This window comes from Puma concolor, chromosome E1 (assembly GCF_028749965.1).
Source record: "Puma concolor isolate L17-30 chromosome E1, mPumCon1.1.hap2, whole genome shotgun sequence".
Taxonomy (NCBI): Eukaryota; Metazoa; Chordata; class Mammalia; order Carnivora; family Felidae; genus Puma; species Puma concolor.
Window position 1 is genome coordinate 5,224,051 of NC_141680.1, and position 16,194 is coordinate 5,240,244.

General features: G+C 48.3%; 1 protein-coding gene and 1 long non-coding RNA gene across 5 annotated transcripts in view; one reads left to right on the top strand and one right to left on the bottom strand.

Annotated features, from left to right (window-relative positions):
• The first annotated feature begins 4 nt into the window (after positions 1-4).
• ADPRM (ADP-ribose/CDP-alcohol diphosphatase, manganese dependent) overlaps positions 5-16,194 on the top strand; it is a 293,493-nt gene continuing 277,303 nt past the window's right edge. For 2 of the 4 annotated variants that reach the window (XR_015243850.1, XM_086686037.1), the window contains exons 1-3: positions 817-968; positions 7,767-8,384; positions 9,174-9,290. Coding sequence is in view for 3 of the 4 variants with exons in the window: in XM_086686037.1 (XP_086542163.1) it covers positions 881-968; positions 7,767-8,384; positions 9,174-9,290 (823 nt within the window). In the remaining variant the exon portion in view is untranslated. Of the gene's footprint in view, positions 109-816; positions 969-7,766; positions 8,385-9,173; positions 9,291-12,645; positions 15,218-16,194 lie in introns of those variants that run through there. The other 2 variants (XM_086686036.1, XM_025920417.2) reach the window with 2 other exon arrangements.
• LOC147574038 (uncharacterized) lies at positions 15,568-16,126 on the bottom strand. The gene is made up of 2 exons (XR_015243851.1): positions 16,041-16,126; positions 15,568-16,004 (listed from the first exon to the last, which is right to left on the bottom strand). It is a non-coding gene; the product is annotated as an uncharacterized LOC147574038 (long non-coding RNA).

Sequence of the window (16,194 nt, forward strand, 5' to 3'; positions counted from 1 at the left end):
TCCACTTCCTCCGGAAGTCGCAGGGGGCCGCTCTTTCCGCTCCGCTCGTTGGTGGCGAGGTCGCCGAGCCGGTACCCCGGGAGGACTTGGCCGCGGACCCGCCGCGCGGTAGGTGGTTCCTTGCGGCTGGAGGCGGGTCCGGCCGGGGCTGGGCGGGGGCTTCGCGGCGCGGGCGGGCGGCCGACCGACCGGGGGCGGGAAGCTGCGGCGGCGTCCGGGCCGCGCGGCGGGGGCGTGGCGGCAGTCACCGCCCGCAGAGCCCCGGTTCTCCTGGACGCCGGCGGGGAGCCGCTGGGCTCTGACTGCGCTGCGCCCCCAGTGTGGAGGCGGACCTGTCGGGGTAATTGGGGCGGCCGCGGTAGGGTAGGAGTGCCGGGCGCCCGCCGTCGTCCCCTCGCCGCGATGTCACCTCTCTGGGAGCCACGGCTCTGGCTCAGCCCGCTGGGCCCCCGCGTCCCAGGGTGCTCTCGCCGACGCCCCTCCCCGCCTCGGTTCCCGGGTTCAGCCTGGCGGGTGAGGCCCTCACCTGGGACCCCCTGCCTTGGGGGGCAGCCCGCGTTCACGGCACGGAGCATCCCTGCGCCTCCCGTGCTCGCGGAGGTACAGCTTGCGCGCGCACACACACACACCCTCACAGCCTCTTTGCCTTCTTAATCTCTTCGCGTCTGCACTCTTGACGCCTCCCCACCCCACTGGATTGGCAAAACACTGGAAAATGCCCAATTCTCTTCCTTAACTTCAGGTCACACTCCCGCGTGGCCTTTGTCAGCGAGCTTCCAGTGAGCAGAAGCAGCTCGTGTCCCAGTGATTGGGGGACTGGGGCAGGCTGTGTCCTCGAGCCCGCACCACTGGCCCAGGACGGTCAAGTTGGAGCCCGGTGATGCCTGAGTTTCTTGCTTCTGGAATCGAACTGGGATTTTCTGGAAGTTCCGCTCCAAGTACACGGTGCACGTCAGATCATTTTCAAAGTAAAATTTTCTGTTCTGAGATTGCCCTTGGGTAACTTTTTTTTTTTTTTTAATCGTCTTATTTCTGTGTATTTGTTTTCCCAAGGAGTTTTCCCACAAATTGCCAAAAAGATTCAGTAACAGCTTGCTAACTCAGGCAAGGAGCACACAAAATTATTGTTTATCTTTTTTAATTGCTCCTTTGTATGTTAAGTATGTCGATCATATGGTTTAAAATTCAGTGTTATTTTTGGCTGGTCTGTTAAATTGTGTTTGCCAAAGTGATTCCTTCAATAGCTTTATTCTTGATTTGTTTATCAAAGCATTTTTTACAACTGTTTTTTTAAGTAAAAAAAATTACTTATTTATTTTTATTATTTATTTTTGAGAGAGACAGCATGAGCAGGGGAGGGGCAGAGAGAGAGAGGGAGCCAGAGACTCCGAAGCAGGCTCTGTGCTGACTGTAGCAGTTTGGTGGGGGCTCAGACTCACGAGCTGTGAGATCATGACCTGAGCCAAAGTCGACTCTCAAGCGACTGAGCCACCCAGGTGCCCCTACAACTATTTCTTATTACATTTATAATATTAAATAAAATACTCATTTCTAAAACCATTCTTGACTCAAAGTAGGTGTTTTAAAAGTATATGTGGGATGAATTGCTCATCACACTTCTAAACCTGATTTTATGGACCCGTGAAACTCTAGTGTTAAAAGATCTCTAAGAAGTTTTCTGGTGTAAACCTGTCGCTTTTATTACGACTTTTAAACCATGGAGATCAGCAAATGAGTTTTCCCCTTTCAATTTAGATACTGTTTTTGAAGGAGACGGGACCTAGGTAATATCATCTAACGTTTGTTCTATCAGTAGCGACCGGGCTGATCAGATTTTGTGCTTGACCTAACGTTAGGCTGTCTTGACTAGGACAGGACTAGCCTGACTTTGTGTGGCTCCCTGTCATTGACTCTAAGTCTAAAGTTCTCTTTTGGCCAGCAAAAGAGCGGACACAGGATTAAAGTGAGAGATGGCTAATATCTGGGAAAAGACAAGAGCCCCAAACAAGGGTCTTCCCCGTTTTTATTAGGATCAGAAGGCTTATAAATGTGGTGATGGATGTGCACAAAGGGACAATGAATCTGTGACTGTAAACTTGTGGACGTGAGGGAAAGGGGGTCTTAAGGATATTCGGGGTTGGGGGTTTGGGTTAATACAAAACAAAATCCAGGCGCTGGGAAGTTGGGAGGAAGGTTGTTTACAGCAGACAGGAGGCACGACCTCTGTTTATCTTAGCTAGCCTAGGGGATGAGACAGGTAGGAGGAATAACCTCAGGGTTGACAAGGCGCCTTTTCTTTTGTTAACCATCTATGCTCCAGGCTGCTTTGCCTGCAGCGTGGGATCCATTGTCCAATTTACCTAACCTGGCCCTATCCCCCTGTGAAAGCAGCTTCTGCCATAGGACTAAACTGGGGTGCTTCCACCTTGAATATCTAATCTTGTTTATTTCATATACCTGTGTACTGGGCACCTTTGCACCGTTTCTATTTCAGGACTTTGTCCCTCCCTCTCTATTCTGGGGGCTCTGCACCCCCTCTCTATTTTGGGGTGCCTTTGCACCTCCCTAGTCCTGGCACCTTTGTGCCTCCTTATCCTCGGGGTGCCAATCTGGTTTACCCAAACTCAGGTTTGAGCGTTTTAATGGCTTTGTATTTCTTTAAGCATTGTTAACCCATTGGCGTAAGCCCTGGGGGGGGGTCGGGTCCTAAGCTCATCCCCCCATAGCTCCCAGCACTGTAACTTGTTCACTTCATCTCAGGTCCAGATTCCCGCCCCATGTGCCTAGCCACAAACCTTTCCAGCCTCAGCTTTTCTGTTACTGTAATATTTAGCACAATTAAATGCTCAGACTGCTCACCTCCCCCCCCCCCCCCCCCCCCCGCCTTTTCTTTCTACAGCCACCCATCCCATGGGCTTTGCATCTAAAAACTTTGCTGACTCCACCTGCCTTCTTCCCTAAGATGCTTCTGGCTTAGCCTCTGAGTGTCTCTATCACAGTGGTTCCCCTTGCCCATCTCTCCTTATTAATATCTGGACTTCTTTGCCCACTGCTTTGGTTTCCTTTGACAATAGTGTAGGGCTGTCTTCATGCACAAGTTCATCATAGATGCTTGAGGGACTTCGACATGGAGCTTCACCCTTCTGCCGGTCTTATTACTGAAGTTTTATTCGTATCATCTTGTAGCAAGTTTCCAGAAAATAAGCATCTCTGAGATATTTCTTCCTGATTTTTTAAAAATTTTTAATGCTTATTTATTTTTGAGAGAGAGAGAGAGAGAGAGAGCATGTGTGTGCACACAAGCGGGGGAGGGGCAGAGAGAGAGAGAGAGGGAGACACAGAATCCAAAGCAGGCTCTAGGCTCTGAGCTGTCAGCACAGAGCCCGACGCGGGGCTTGAACTCACGAATCATGAGATCATGACCTGAGCCCAAGTCGGATGCTTAATGAACTGAGCCACCCAGGTGTCCCTAGAGTGCTACAAATGATGAGCCCACCTTGACACATCATAATTAGTGTTTATAGTTTGCATTAGGGTTCAGTCTTGGTGTTGTATATTCCCTGGATTTTGACAAATAAATAATGACAGGTATTCTCTGATATGGTAGCATACAGAATAGCTTCACTGCCCTAAAATCTGTGCTCCACCTGTTCATCCCTCTTTCCCCTTTGACCCCTGGCAACCACCGATCTCGTTACTGTCTCCATGGTCCTGCTTTCCCAGAATGTCATATCTTTGGAGTCCTATGGTATGTAGCCCTTTCACACTGGCGTCTTCCTCTCTCTTTTTCTTTCCTTTCTTTTTTTAAAAAAATTTTTAACGTTTATTCAGTTTTGAGAGACAGAGCACGAGTGGGGAAGGGGCAGAGAGAGAGGGAGACACAGAATCTGCACAGGCTCCAGGCTCCGAGCTGTCAGCACAGGGCCTGGCGTGGGGCTTGAACCCGTGGACTGTGAGATCATGACCTGAGCCAAAGTCAGATGCTTAATTGACTGAGCCACCAGGTGCCCGTTTCTTCCTGTTCTTAAAAATCTTTCATGCCTAAGGAGGTTTTCACAAAATGCTGCCTGTGTATCATGCACCATGACTATTTGAAGGAGTTTTTGTAGGAATTTACGAATAAAGTTTTTGAAAACCTGGTAGAGTTTTCTACTGTATTCTGATCTATAAAAAGCTGCAGTAGTTTGGTTATTTTGAGGTTCACTAGACAGATATGTTTTCTGATAGATAATTAAAAAACAGCGTGCAGTACTTTGTGATTTACAAGGTGGATTGCCGTGCATTATAAGTGAGTTGAATCTCACAAGTGCTGATGAGGGTTATCTGGCTCCAGGAAAAACTGGGCCTACAGTTCACTTCCAGGTCTTCAGTTCCAGAGCCTTCAGCAGCCATCCTGCTGCCCGGTAACTAAAACGTCGGTAATGTCACATATAGTGGTGTGCGGTCCAAACTTTCAGAACAAAGTCCCACTTGAAACTTGGGATTTTCCTTTCTTTTCAAGAGCACATTATTTCCTTAGGTCTTCTAATCCGTCTAGACTTGATCTTCTCTACAAATACTCTTAAAAAACCTTACAGGCATTTAGAAACACGCAGAAAAGTAGAGAGAGTAAACCTCCCGTGCCCATTACTCACTTCAGCAGTTACCCTTTACTCACCCACTTCTGTGTGTATCTGGCGGAGGCCGGAGGCCATGGAGCCCACTCTGAAACACTTTCATGCCCTTGGCGTGTTTAGTAATTCCTAGTTTCCCCACCCGAGGCGTGTGAGCTTTTTATCGCTCTGTCCACCAGGGGCAGTCTTTCTGAGCTCCAGGCATCTTGTAGGGCCAGACTGTAAAAGACGTCGAATTAGTTTCTTGGGTCAGTCCCTGCCCACTCGGGGTTTTTCTTTTTGACCCGCCTTACTCACCTCTGACCCTAACAGTCCTTCCCTGCATGTGGCCTGGCCCCTACCCCCTGCTTCACGCCTTTCTCCTAACAGATTGCAGTAGCAATTTTCATTTCTGTTTTTCAAAATAATTTCTTTATTTCATAAAATGGTATTCCCCTGTCTTTAGCCTTGTTTTCTTTTCTTTTCTTTTCTTTTCTTTTCTTTTCTTTTCTTTTCTTTTCTTTTCTTTTCTTTTCTTTTCTTTTAAGCAGACTTCACGCCCAGCGCAGAGCCCAGTGCGGGGCTCGAACTCATCGCCCTGAGATCAAGACCTGAGCTGGGATCAAGAGTCGGATGCTTAGCCGACTGAGCCACCCAGGCGCCCCAGCCTTGTTTTTAAAAGCTCTACGTCTTTGACATTACACGTCTCCTTTCTACCGTAGAACATGCTACTGTTTCCAAGTCTGTGGCCCCTGCTGCTTCTCTGCACACTGCTTAATTTTCATTAAGAGGTTGGCAAATCTTAGTTTGCCCTCGAGTTTCTCTAAACTGTATTCCAGTGGAAGGTGATCTGATGGGACCTTAGAGCCAGTTCCGTTTGGCTTTACTGAGAGGAGAATTTAATGGCTGATAGAACGAAACGATCAAGCAGGGACAGGTGGGTCCAGGCATTCAACTAATGTTTCCAGGAACTTGACTTCTTTACATCATTCCGGTCTGCTCCCATCTGGGTTGGGGGTCTTCTCAGGTCGCCTTCCCCAGCAGCTCCAGTCTTCGCCGTCAGCTTCACACCATAGTTCTGGTAGTTGGGCTGGTAACTCCAGCAACAGTCCCGCGCGCAGCTGGTGCTGGCTAACTCGGCCTAGGTCACGTGCTTGCCCCTGACTGACCAGAGGGACGCTTCCACAGCCAGCAAGGGAAGGCCACACCACGTGCACCAAGAGTGAGGATTTGTGTAGATGTCTAAAGAGACGGGGGTGCTGTTAACCACAAGAACAGGAAATGAATACTGGGTAGGCAGGCAAAAATGATAGCTGTCTCTGGAGAAGATCGAATTAATTGGGACTAAAAGCTCCCTCTAGGAGATCCACCATACCAATTATCACCTTAAAACTTCTGAGCGTGAACACAAAAACAAAGAGGCTTTTCTGGCAAGGGAGAACAGCGTTCCCAGAAATCGTTTCTTCTGAAGCTTTGGTAATAACGCTCCAGGGATACATTTACTCACTTACCTTCTGGTTGGATTCTTCCATTAATCCGCACTTGGAGTCACAAATATTTGAAACCCAGTATGACTACAGATTGCCATCAGATTTGGAGGAGTCGTGGATTTATTGTATCTGAGTTCCTCACCTTTCAAATGAGATGATCTGACCCAGCCCCCACACATGTTGACTGCCTTGCTAGCTCCTGGGACTTTCGGATGAGGACGGCAGGAAGCAGTGAGCATGTGAGAAGAAAAAAAAAGTGGAAGGACACCGAGCCGGCTTTCAGGATCGCCATCTTTCTAGTGCTGCTTTGCCTGTGTTAGGCCTACAGTTCCACCAACCAGAATCAGGAAGAAAGTAGCGGAAGCGCCCACTGGGCGGGTCAGGTAGAATGGTGTCCTTCGTGAACGACAGTTTCGGAATAAAGGCCCGTCGTCCTCAAGCCACATTGAAGTCCCGCCCTTTTGCCGACTTCCAGGGTCCCCTTCACATCTGACAGCAGCGATCTGTCGGCTAAGACTTCCACCTATTGTAGATGGTTCAAAGGACCCAGTAGCCATGGTGGGACCAGGAGTCTGAAAGTAATTTTAGAAATTCCAAATGGATTTGTTGTTTTAGAAACAACTAGGCCTTAATAAACTTAGATATCACAGCGCAGTTTATTACTATAGACTTAGAATACGAATGGTCAGTAAGAATAAGAATAGACTTAGGACCATAGCCTTTGATTTACAAAAAAAAAAAAAATTTAATGTTTACTTTTGAGACACACACGGCGCCCCTGATTTTTATTAATTTTTAGTGTTCTTGGCTCTTTTAAGGTGTTACAAATGATTCTAAATTTAGGTTATAAACAATCTAATAAAATCATAGGTTTTCAGGTCTAAATCCCTTGTTCTTGGCTAGTGAGGGAGGGCACAGATCACATGTGAGAAGAAAAGATTATGTAGTTCCCATTTTGGTTGTGGGGCCAGGCTACTTAATCCTCAGGTTGAAAACTGGTTCAGATTAGAATCCAACTATTGAAGAACCAGGAGCGTTTTCTCAGAAATGGAGATAGTCACATCACTATTACAGTTTTTGTGCTGGATTTTGTTTGTTTAAAATGATTCCTCTCATACCTTTATTTCCTCCCCCTGTTGTTCCAGGTGTAAAATACGAGAAAGTTACTTCAAGTGGTGTGGCCACCAAAGAAAAGATTCAGCCTGACACAAAAATAACCTAGAGGGGGAATCTAACATATCGAGTGCAATGAATGAGTGTAATATACAACTTTCTGAAAAAAAGTTCTGGCATTTTGATAGAATTATTTTGGTTTTTGTGGAAGAAAGTACTGTGCGCGTGTCTGTGTGTAAAATGACAAATTCTGTCAGATGTGAATCTGACTTTCCTGGAATTAGAATGCCTGTTCATGATAGGATAATACCCTTTTGTTAATTGCTACTCTTGTGAAGAATAGAGACGATCATGTATTTTACGATGAGGGAAAGGAACCGTTTCAAAGACGGTTAGTTTGGACCCAAGACCGTTTGACTTTAAGACCCCTGCACTTTTCTCTCTACCATGCTGCCCGGCAGGTTAACTCTTAACATTCACTTCACCATTCTCTTCAGCCCATTCAGAAGACTAAGATGTTTATAACGTGGATATCTTTTTTACTTTATTTTGTTTTATTTGTTTGTTTTAGAAAGCCGTGTGGAGGTTATGGATGATAAGCCCAGTCCTGGACCGCTGAGTGAGACTTCAGAATTTCTCTTCTCCTTTGGAGTTATAGCAGATATTCAGTATGCTGACTTAGAAGATGGCTATAATTTCCAAGGAAACAGACGGCGATACTACAGACACAGTCTGCTCCACTTACAAGGTGCTATCGAGCACTGGAATACAGAAGGCAGCCCGCCCCGCTGTGTACTTCAGCTTGGAGACATCATTGACGGATATAACGCGCAGTATAAAGCCTCTGAAAAGTCGCTGGAACTTGTTATGAACACATTCCAGATGCTTAAAGTTCCCGTTCATCATACATGGGGGAACCACGAGTTCTATAACTTCAGCAGAAACTACTTAACAAATTCTAAACTTAACACAAAGTTTCTGGAAGACCAGATTGTGCACCATCCCGAGACCGTGCCTTCAGAGAACTACTATGCTTATCATTTTGTACCGTTCCCTCAATTCCGGTTCATTTTACTGGATGCTTACGACTTGAGCGTCTTGGGCGTGGATCAGTCCTCTGCAAAATACCAGCAGTGTCTGAAGATACTGAAGGGTCACAATCCAAACTCGGAATTGAATAGTCCTCAAGGTGAATTATTCCTTTGAGCTGAGAATCTAATACATTATCTTTAAATTCTTCAGCCACCTTTTATTCAGCAGGAAGATGGATGGTTAAGGTAAAAGTATATCGTCGCCGTCGTTCAGGGTCAGGATTTCTCACAAGCCCCATGGCACGTGCATTGGTTGCAGTTGGTTGCAGATGCGTTTCACGGATGTCTGAATGTCTCTTCTGGGCCAGGCCCTTATTCTAGGGCTAGCTAGTCAGAGCCATAAGCCATGCTGACAGCATCCCCTTTCTTTTTAGTGGATTGAGTGGAGGAAACGAGAGACACGGTGGGCGGGACCGGGAATAAATGAAACAAATGAAATTACTTCCACGGTGATAAATCCTACTGAGAAAAATCACATACAGTGTTAAGGAAAAGGATCGCATACTGTTTTAGCTTCAGTGGTCAGAGATGGCCTCTCCAGAGAGAAAAACATGGAAGCGGAAACCTGAACAGTTGGAAGGAGTCGTCCTCGGGAAGCACAGGGTGGGCAGAGTGTTGGGGACGGAGTGGGGGACAGATGGGAAGGTGCCCGGCAGAGGGGGCCTTGGGCATCAGGACTCAGGAAGAGGCCAGTGAGGGAAGCAGAGGAGCATGTGCAGTGCACCTCATCCGTACTTTGCCCTGTGCCTTGTGGCTCCCCGTTTTAAGTCAGCCGCTGCCCAGCATTCCTCAGGAAAGGTGCAAGTGTCCCCACGTTAGCCGAGTTCGAGGGCCCAAATGGGGGGAAACTGGCTGTTGATCGGTCTAACGTACCTCATTCATTTCAGGACTGTCTGAGCCCCAGTTTGTCCAGTTCAATGGAGGATTCAGCCAAGAGCAGCTGAACTGGTTGAACGAAGTCCTCACCTTCTCGGACACAAACCAGGAAAAGGTGGTGATTGTGAGTAAGTATTTCAGTTGCTCGATTGCACCAGCGTCGTGGAGGACGGGAGAGTTAGGTCGAAAGTGCACTGGTAGTATTTCGGTTGTGATGTCCTCTTGCTGTGAAATGAATGCTTCCATTCCCCCCCCCCCCCCCCCCCGAGAACATGAGTATAAGATTGACGTTTACAGCCGAGCCAGGAAAGAACTGTAAAATAACAAAAACATGTTGCCACATGTTAGTGCCTGGGAGTCGGCCTTTTAGGTTTCAAAGTAGAATTTCAGCACAGGGGATCGGTTTATGTAGCACAGTTGACTCTTGAACGACGCAGGGGATGGGGTGCCGCCCCCTGCACAGTCGAAAATCCACGTGTAACTTGTGACTCCCTAGAAGCTTAAACTACACGTGGCCTCCTGTTGGCTGGGAGCCTTACGGGTAACGTAAACTGTTGGTTGACACATATTTTGTCTGTTACGTGCATTCTGCACTGTATTCTTACAATAAGTGAGCTAGCGGAAAGAAAATGTCATTAAGGGAATCATAAGGAAGAGAAGGTACGTTCACAGTCCTGTAAAAATCTGTGTATAAGTGGACCCGCACAGTTCAAACCTTTGTTGACGGTCAACTGTAACATCTGAGTGCAAAATTCAGTCCAGGACCCCCCCACCCCCCCACCCCAGACCTCAGCCGGCCAGGCACTGTGGCCGCTGGATAGAGGCATCGGCTGTCGAGTGTTGGGGTGTCAGGTGTGACAGACGCACCTGGCGGTGAGTACTTCACATCTGGAGCTGCGTCTGCCGCGTCATTGCAAGGAGATAAGATTTACGGGGCTTCTGCTTAGAGTCATCTTCTACAGAACTGCTGTCGTCGTAGGTTGTAGGAACCTGAGGTGCAAGTGTGCGCACACACACAGAACTGAATTTGGACTTGGCGCATGGCTGGTGTCCTTGGTCTGGGGTCTGAGTTTCCATCCTTGCTGTAGAATTGATGCGGCGCACTGGCTGAGAAGACCGTGCTCGGGGTCCCAGGGACGGGGCGCCGTTCCGTGCACGGGTGTTTGCGTGAGCTGTGCGACTGGGTAAACGTGGAACCTTCAGACCGATTCTCTGAGTGTCGTATCACATGGAATCATGGACACGAAAACCCCTCGGAAACGACGGGCTATTCTGACAGCTGGCGATAGAAACACGTATGTCTCTAAGTGTGGTTTTCACTTGGTGATCCTGCACCGTGGGAAAACACGTAGACGGAGCAGGGGTGTTGGGGCTACCGTTAGATCAAGTGTCCTTCCAGGCTGGGAGGACACAAGGTGCCCCGGGGTCATTGGTGCGACGCGACACTCCCTGACTCCTCCGTAGCTGGTCTCATTGTTTTTTTTTTTTTTTTTTTTTTTTTTTTTAACGTTTATTTATTTTTGGGACAGAGAGAGACAGAGCATGAACGGGCGACGGGCAGAGAGAGAGGGAGACACAGAATCGGAAACAGGCTCCAGGCTCCGAGCCATCAGCCCAGAGCCCGACGTGGGGCTCGAACTCACGGACCGCGAGATCGTGACCTGGCTGAAGTCGGACGCTTAACCGACTGCGCCACCCAGGCGCCCCGCTGGTCTCATTGTTGACTTGTCTCTGTTCAGCCTCCCGCTGCCAGGCCGGCCCTGTCACTTCCGAGGACACTGGCGCGGAAAGGGACCTACGGGTCGTGCCGGCAAACCTGCAAAGATCAGGAAACAGAGAAATGAAGCAATGTGGTTCTTTCGGTAGCGTGTGGTTTCGGCAGGGACTAGAGCCCACCCCAGCCTCCTTTCCCCCTTGTCTTTTTACTTCAGGGCACCTGTCTCCGTTAGCGTCTCTTAGGTTTCTGCCTGTTGCTGTAAGCTGAGAAACCGGATGAACGAACCTTTAACAGCTGAGTGCGTCAGGTTCTCTATGGCAAAGTTTAAAATGGCTGATAGCCCTTGGCTTTTGTTTTTCTGTGCTCCTTCGCTTTGATTTTGGGTACCCACAGGCCATTTGGCCTGCGTCTTGGAAGGCTGGCACGGCTGGTGGCCGAGATCTGGTGGGGACACCGCAGCAGGACGGGGTTCTGGGCGGAGGATTCAGCAGTTGGGGTTTGGAAATGTGAAGTTTCAGAGGCCGCTAGACTCACTGGAGATGCTGAGGAAGCAGTTTGGGTGTTTGAGTCTGAAATTCACGGTGGGGAGTCCGGGCGGGATGTAAGCACGAGGGACTTGGAAGAGTGCCCGTGACGGTCGGAACTGTGGATTCCTGGATCGCCAAGGCATCAGGCGCGAGTGGAGAAGGGACCCAGGGACCGAGTGTTCAGGCACTCCCAGGAAGAAGCGGGGAGTGAGAATTCGTGGAAACGTCCGTGGAGCAGGGAGGAAGAAGAGAAGGACTGGTGAGATTCTGGCAGCCTGGGGCCTCAGGGATGGGGAGACGGTCCCTGGGTCACGTGTTTCCAGGTCTCTCGATCTGGAAAGTCACCCGGCCTCTCTGGACCCTGAGCCCTTAGCACGGCCTCAGGAGTGGGCATGTGTCGTGTGTGGGCACACTCGTAAATTCTTTGGACGCCTTTGGCTCTGTCTTTAGGGAGCTATTAATCATCCATAGTACAAACTAAATAGAAACAAAACAGAACAAAAATTCAGAATAAATGTCAGAATAAAAATAACAGTTTACAGGAACAGAAAAGGAAAGTGACGTAAGGGAAAGAAGCAAAGCCAAGTGAGCTGTTGTGCCCACGCTGCAGACTGACAGACGGGGTGGCCTCACTTGTGTTCAGGAATTCGAGACTCTCCTGGCTGTCCCTCCATGCACCTCCTGTGGGACCTAGGATAAATAGTCCCTGCTTTACCTCACTTTTTGCATCCGTTAAATGGCTCCGACTGCCTTGATCTCATGGAGGTGTTTACAGTGGCGTGCATCCATTTTACCGCACTAAGTGACATATGACCCGTTGACCCATCCCTGAACTGTTGTTACATTTAGGAGTACCTCTTTCTGCGTCTCTGCCGCTCGTGTCTAAGGAAGTCGGCGAGACGGATTCCAGCACAGCATCCGCCTGACTTCTGCGGACGCCCTCGGGGTTTCTCCATGTCTGTGCGTCTTCAGACGCTCTGGGCGTAGGGAGCTCAGGGGTTCGGCCTCTCCCCGTGTATGCGGACGGTCTCCCTGTGTCTACGCTGCACAGATGTGGCTGTAGATTAGCCAGCTCTTCGTGTATGTGGATTTTCTCTGGTCTTAGTCCATCTAGAAGAAGTAGCAACGTGCTTTTTTTTTTTTTTTTCCTTCCCCGTGAGTACTAGCTTTTAGCCATTTCTTTTGATGAAAGAGACATTTCCTAATCGGCTCATAACTCTTCTTCTCTTTAACTAACAGGCCATCTTCCCATTTACCCAGAGGCCTCGGACAGTGTGTGCCTGGCCTGGAATTACAGAGACGCGCTGGCCGTCATTTGGTCCCACAGGTGTGTCGTGTGTTTCTTCGCCGGTCACACTCACGATGGTGGCTACTCCGAGGATCCTTTTGGTGTGCACCACGTCAACCTAGAAGGGGTTATAGAGACGGCGCCGGACAGCCAGGCTTTTGGCACCGTTTATGTCTACCCTGACAAGATGATGTTGAAAGGGAGGGGCAGGGTTCCGGACAGGATCATGAATTATAAGAGGGAGAACGCCTTCCGGTGTTAGTCTGGCTCACTGCGTTTCATCTCGTTTGCCTTTGGAGAGAGCGAGCACAGCTGAGCTTTGTGTTTTTGTTCATCTCCCCCCCCCCACCCCCACCCCGCCCCAAACCCTCAGGATCCTTGCTTAGTATTCTCTTTGCACGACAAAACGGATCTGTGGCCTCGGTGCGCGTCAGCTCACGAGATATTCTGACGTGTCGTTTTTGGATAAAAGATCCGGTGCTGAGAACTGGACACAGAATGAATGCAGGCGGCGTGAATAAACCAGGGCAGAGACTGAGGGGGGTGGTCGAGTCCTCAAGACAGACTTCATTTAGCCTGATCTGGAATTTTTTTTTTCTTTTTTCTTTTTTTCTTTTTTTTTTTTTTTTTAACCAAGGAGGATATATTCATGTATTAACCATGTAACTTAACGTTCGTAATAATAAAATAAGCTCAGGTAAACTCTTTCTGTGTATCCTGCTGTGTGAATGAGCTTTGGACTTTTTTTTCTCAGAATATCCAACATATTTGTACATTTATCGGTTTGTACTCCTGTCCTGTAAACAAAGTAAGTTGTCTCACGGGTGAATGTGTGGTCCCTTCCACGTGAGGCCGTGAGAAAGGCCTCCGGAGAAGTCACGCGGTCCCCTCGTGATTCTGAGTAAAGCGGGATCAAGGGCCGGCACAGCCGTGCACCTGCTGGTGTGGCCCCTCTGAGCAGCAGCTAGTGCTGTGTGAGACTGCAGGGGGGAATGAGTTTACTCTCCGCTCCCCGTGTAGACGAATGGGGCACGTTGACTCGGCTGTCCCACGCGCTAAGGTTTCTTTGCGGAAGCATTTACTAGATGGCGAACGGGACCGTTGAAGCTTGGAGCAAGTTTGAGTCAGGGCCTAAAGAAACATCAAGCGAGAAGACACCGATACTAGTCAGCCTGAGTGCACCTGCCGAGCGCCTGGGCTCCGGGGGCGAGGGGTGTGTTCGTGTTCTGTGGCTGCTGTGGCAAATTACCCCCACGTTGGTGGCTTAGATTGCGCGTATCTGATGTTTCTGGAGGTCGGAAGTCTGAAACCACATTCCCTGGGCCAAGCTCAAGTTGTTGTCAGGGCCGCGCCCTCTCGGGGGTCTCTGCGGCAGAATCTGTATCCCAGCTTCTAGAGCCTCCATTCTCAGAGCCACCAGTGCAGCCTCTTCAAGCCTCCCTCTGCCTCCCTCTCTCTCATCGGGACGGCTGGGATTACGTGGAGGCACCCCCTGGCAGATCCAGGATCGTCTCCCCACCTCAAGACCCTTAACTTAATCGTGTGTGTGCAGTGTACTTTGTGATGCAAGGTAACAGTCCCAGGCTCTGGGGGTCGGACCGGGCGATCTTTGGGGGCCATTATTCGGCCCACCAGAAGGGTGACTGTAATGCGCTCCCTGCATTCACCGACTTTACCATCCATAGATACAAATGTGTGAAGAGAGGCCTGGGAATGCGGAGGGGGGGGAGTGGTTCACTTTTGTTTCACGGGATTAGGGAGGACTTGAAGAAGGAGGAAAAGGGTCTTGATGGGGTGTTAGGCAGAAGAGCATCAGCAGAGGTTAAAGGGCACGCTGAGTTGAGTGGCAAGTAATAATGCTGTGTAGACTCCCCGAAAGGTGCCTGGGGTTATGGCAAGAAATAGCGAAGGCAGAGGACCGGCGAGGGCCGTGTTGTGAAGTCTTGAATGATGAGCCCGGAGTTAGAAGTGAGCTTGTCAGGTTTCTGAGCTGGGGAAGTGTGGTTACAGGTGCCTCTCAGTCCTCGCAGGAGGAGAGGCTGATGGGGAAGAGAAAAGATGGGCGGGAAGGCAGGGGCTCTGATAATAGAAACGTTAAGGTTGCTTAAATTCAGCGGAGAAACAGAGTTCACAACAATCTCAGTGCCTTTCCGAAGGCAGCACTCCTACCAGAAGTTTTTCTGTGCTCAGAGATCTAAAAGGAGCTGCGTGTATTCACAGATGAATTCACAGTGATATGGGGGCCGCAGATACGATGAAAGTGTATTTTGAACGTCACTTCTTTTTTAAAAAACTGGAACATTACTTTCTTTTAAGCACAGAAGCAGGCATTCCTTGGATGATAGATAGATGCTATACAGGATTTGCAAACAAATCCATTTCTTCATGTGTAACTTTAGTAGTGACATCAAAAGAGGTGTAAAAACCATCAATCTCATGCGAACTAAGTGTGCACTGGAGCACTGAAATCCTTTATGTGTGTTTTATTGACCTTGAAATAAATTTCACATCAGTTGCTTACAATTGACAAGATTTTCTTTTTCCCTTTTCCCTCATCTAAACCTTGAAAAGAGAATTTCGCTTGTCCAGTGACCACCGTGTAAACCAAACACAAAACATACGTGCCGCCTTTAACAAGTATTTATAGAATCCTTAATATTGTGTTAAAGGCTAAAAGTAGACAAATGGACAGACTTATTTCCACTCTCCTGATACATGATTGGTACTAATATTCTTTTGAGTGAAATACTTCCTAAATGTCGTGAAACGGTATTTTGACCCCAGAGTTTGATGCTGACCCCCCAAAATTGCCATCCAACAGAAATACGATGTGAGCCATTTAAGTAATTTAAAAGCATTCACGCTTCAAAAAGTAATTAGAAACAGATGACAAATTTTAATGATATATTAATGCAAATATGGCTAAAATATTTCAACGTGTAATCAATATGAGAATATTTTATACTCTTTTTGTACTATGTCTTTAAAATCCCGCGTGTTTTATACTAGCACCCCTCCATTTTCACTGTTAATACTTCATCTATATTTAGATATAAAAACTGGAATTAAGCAGATTCACATAACCGTGTTGTTCCAAACACACTCAAAACAAGCGTTCCAGACACATTTCTAACTTTTCTAATAACTGAATCGACATGTTATAAAATTCAAGTGAAAAACGTAGAATTTTACTTCCTCAGTGTAGCCACATTCCAAGTGCTCAGTGCTACATCTTATGGTTATGTTAGCATGTTACGTGACGTTTGTATGCACCGCGGTGATGTCGCCGTGTCACGCGTGTGTGTGCGCACTGCGGTCATGTTACCACGTCCGTGTGTGTGTGCACACGGTTATGGTAACATAAGTCGCCACGTTGGAGAGTACAGCTCCCATATGGTCTTCTCCCCAGGGTTACCTTTGACATTCATTTAAAAAAATATCTTGGGGCGCCTGGGTGGCGCAGTCGGTTAAGCGTCCGACTTCAACCAGGTCACGATCTC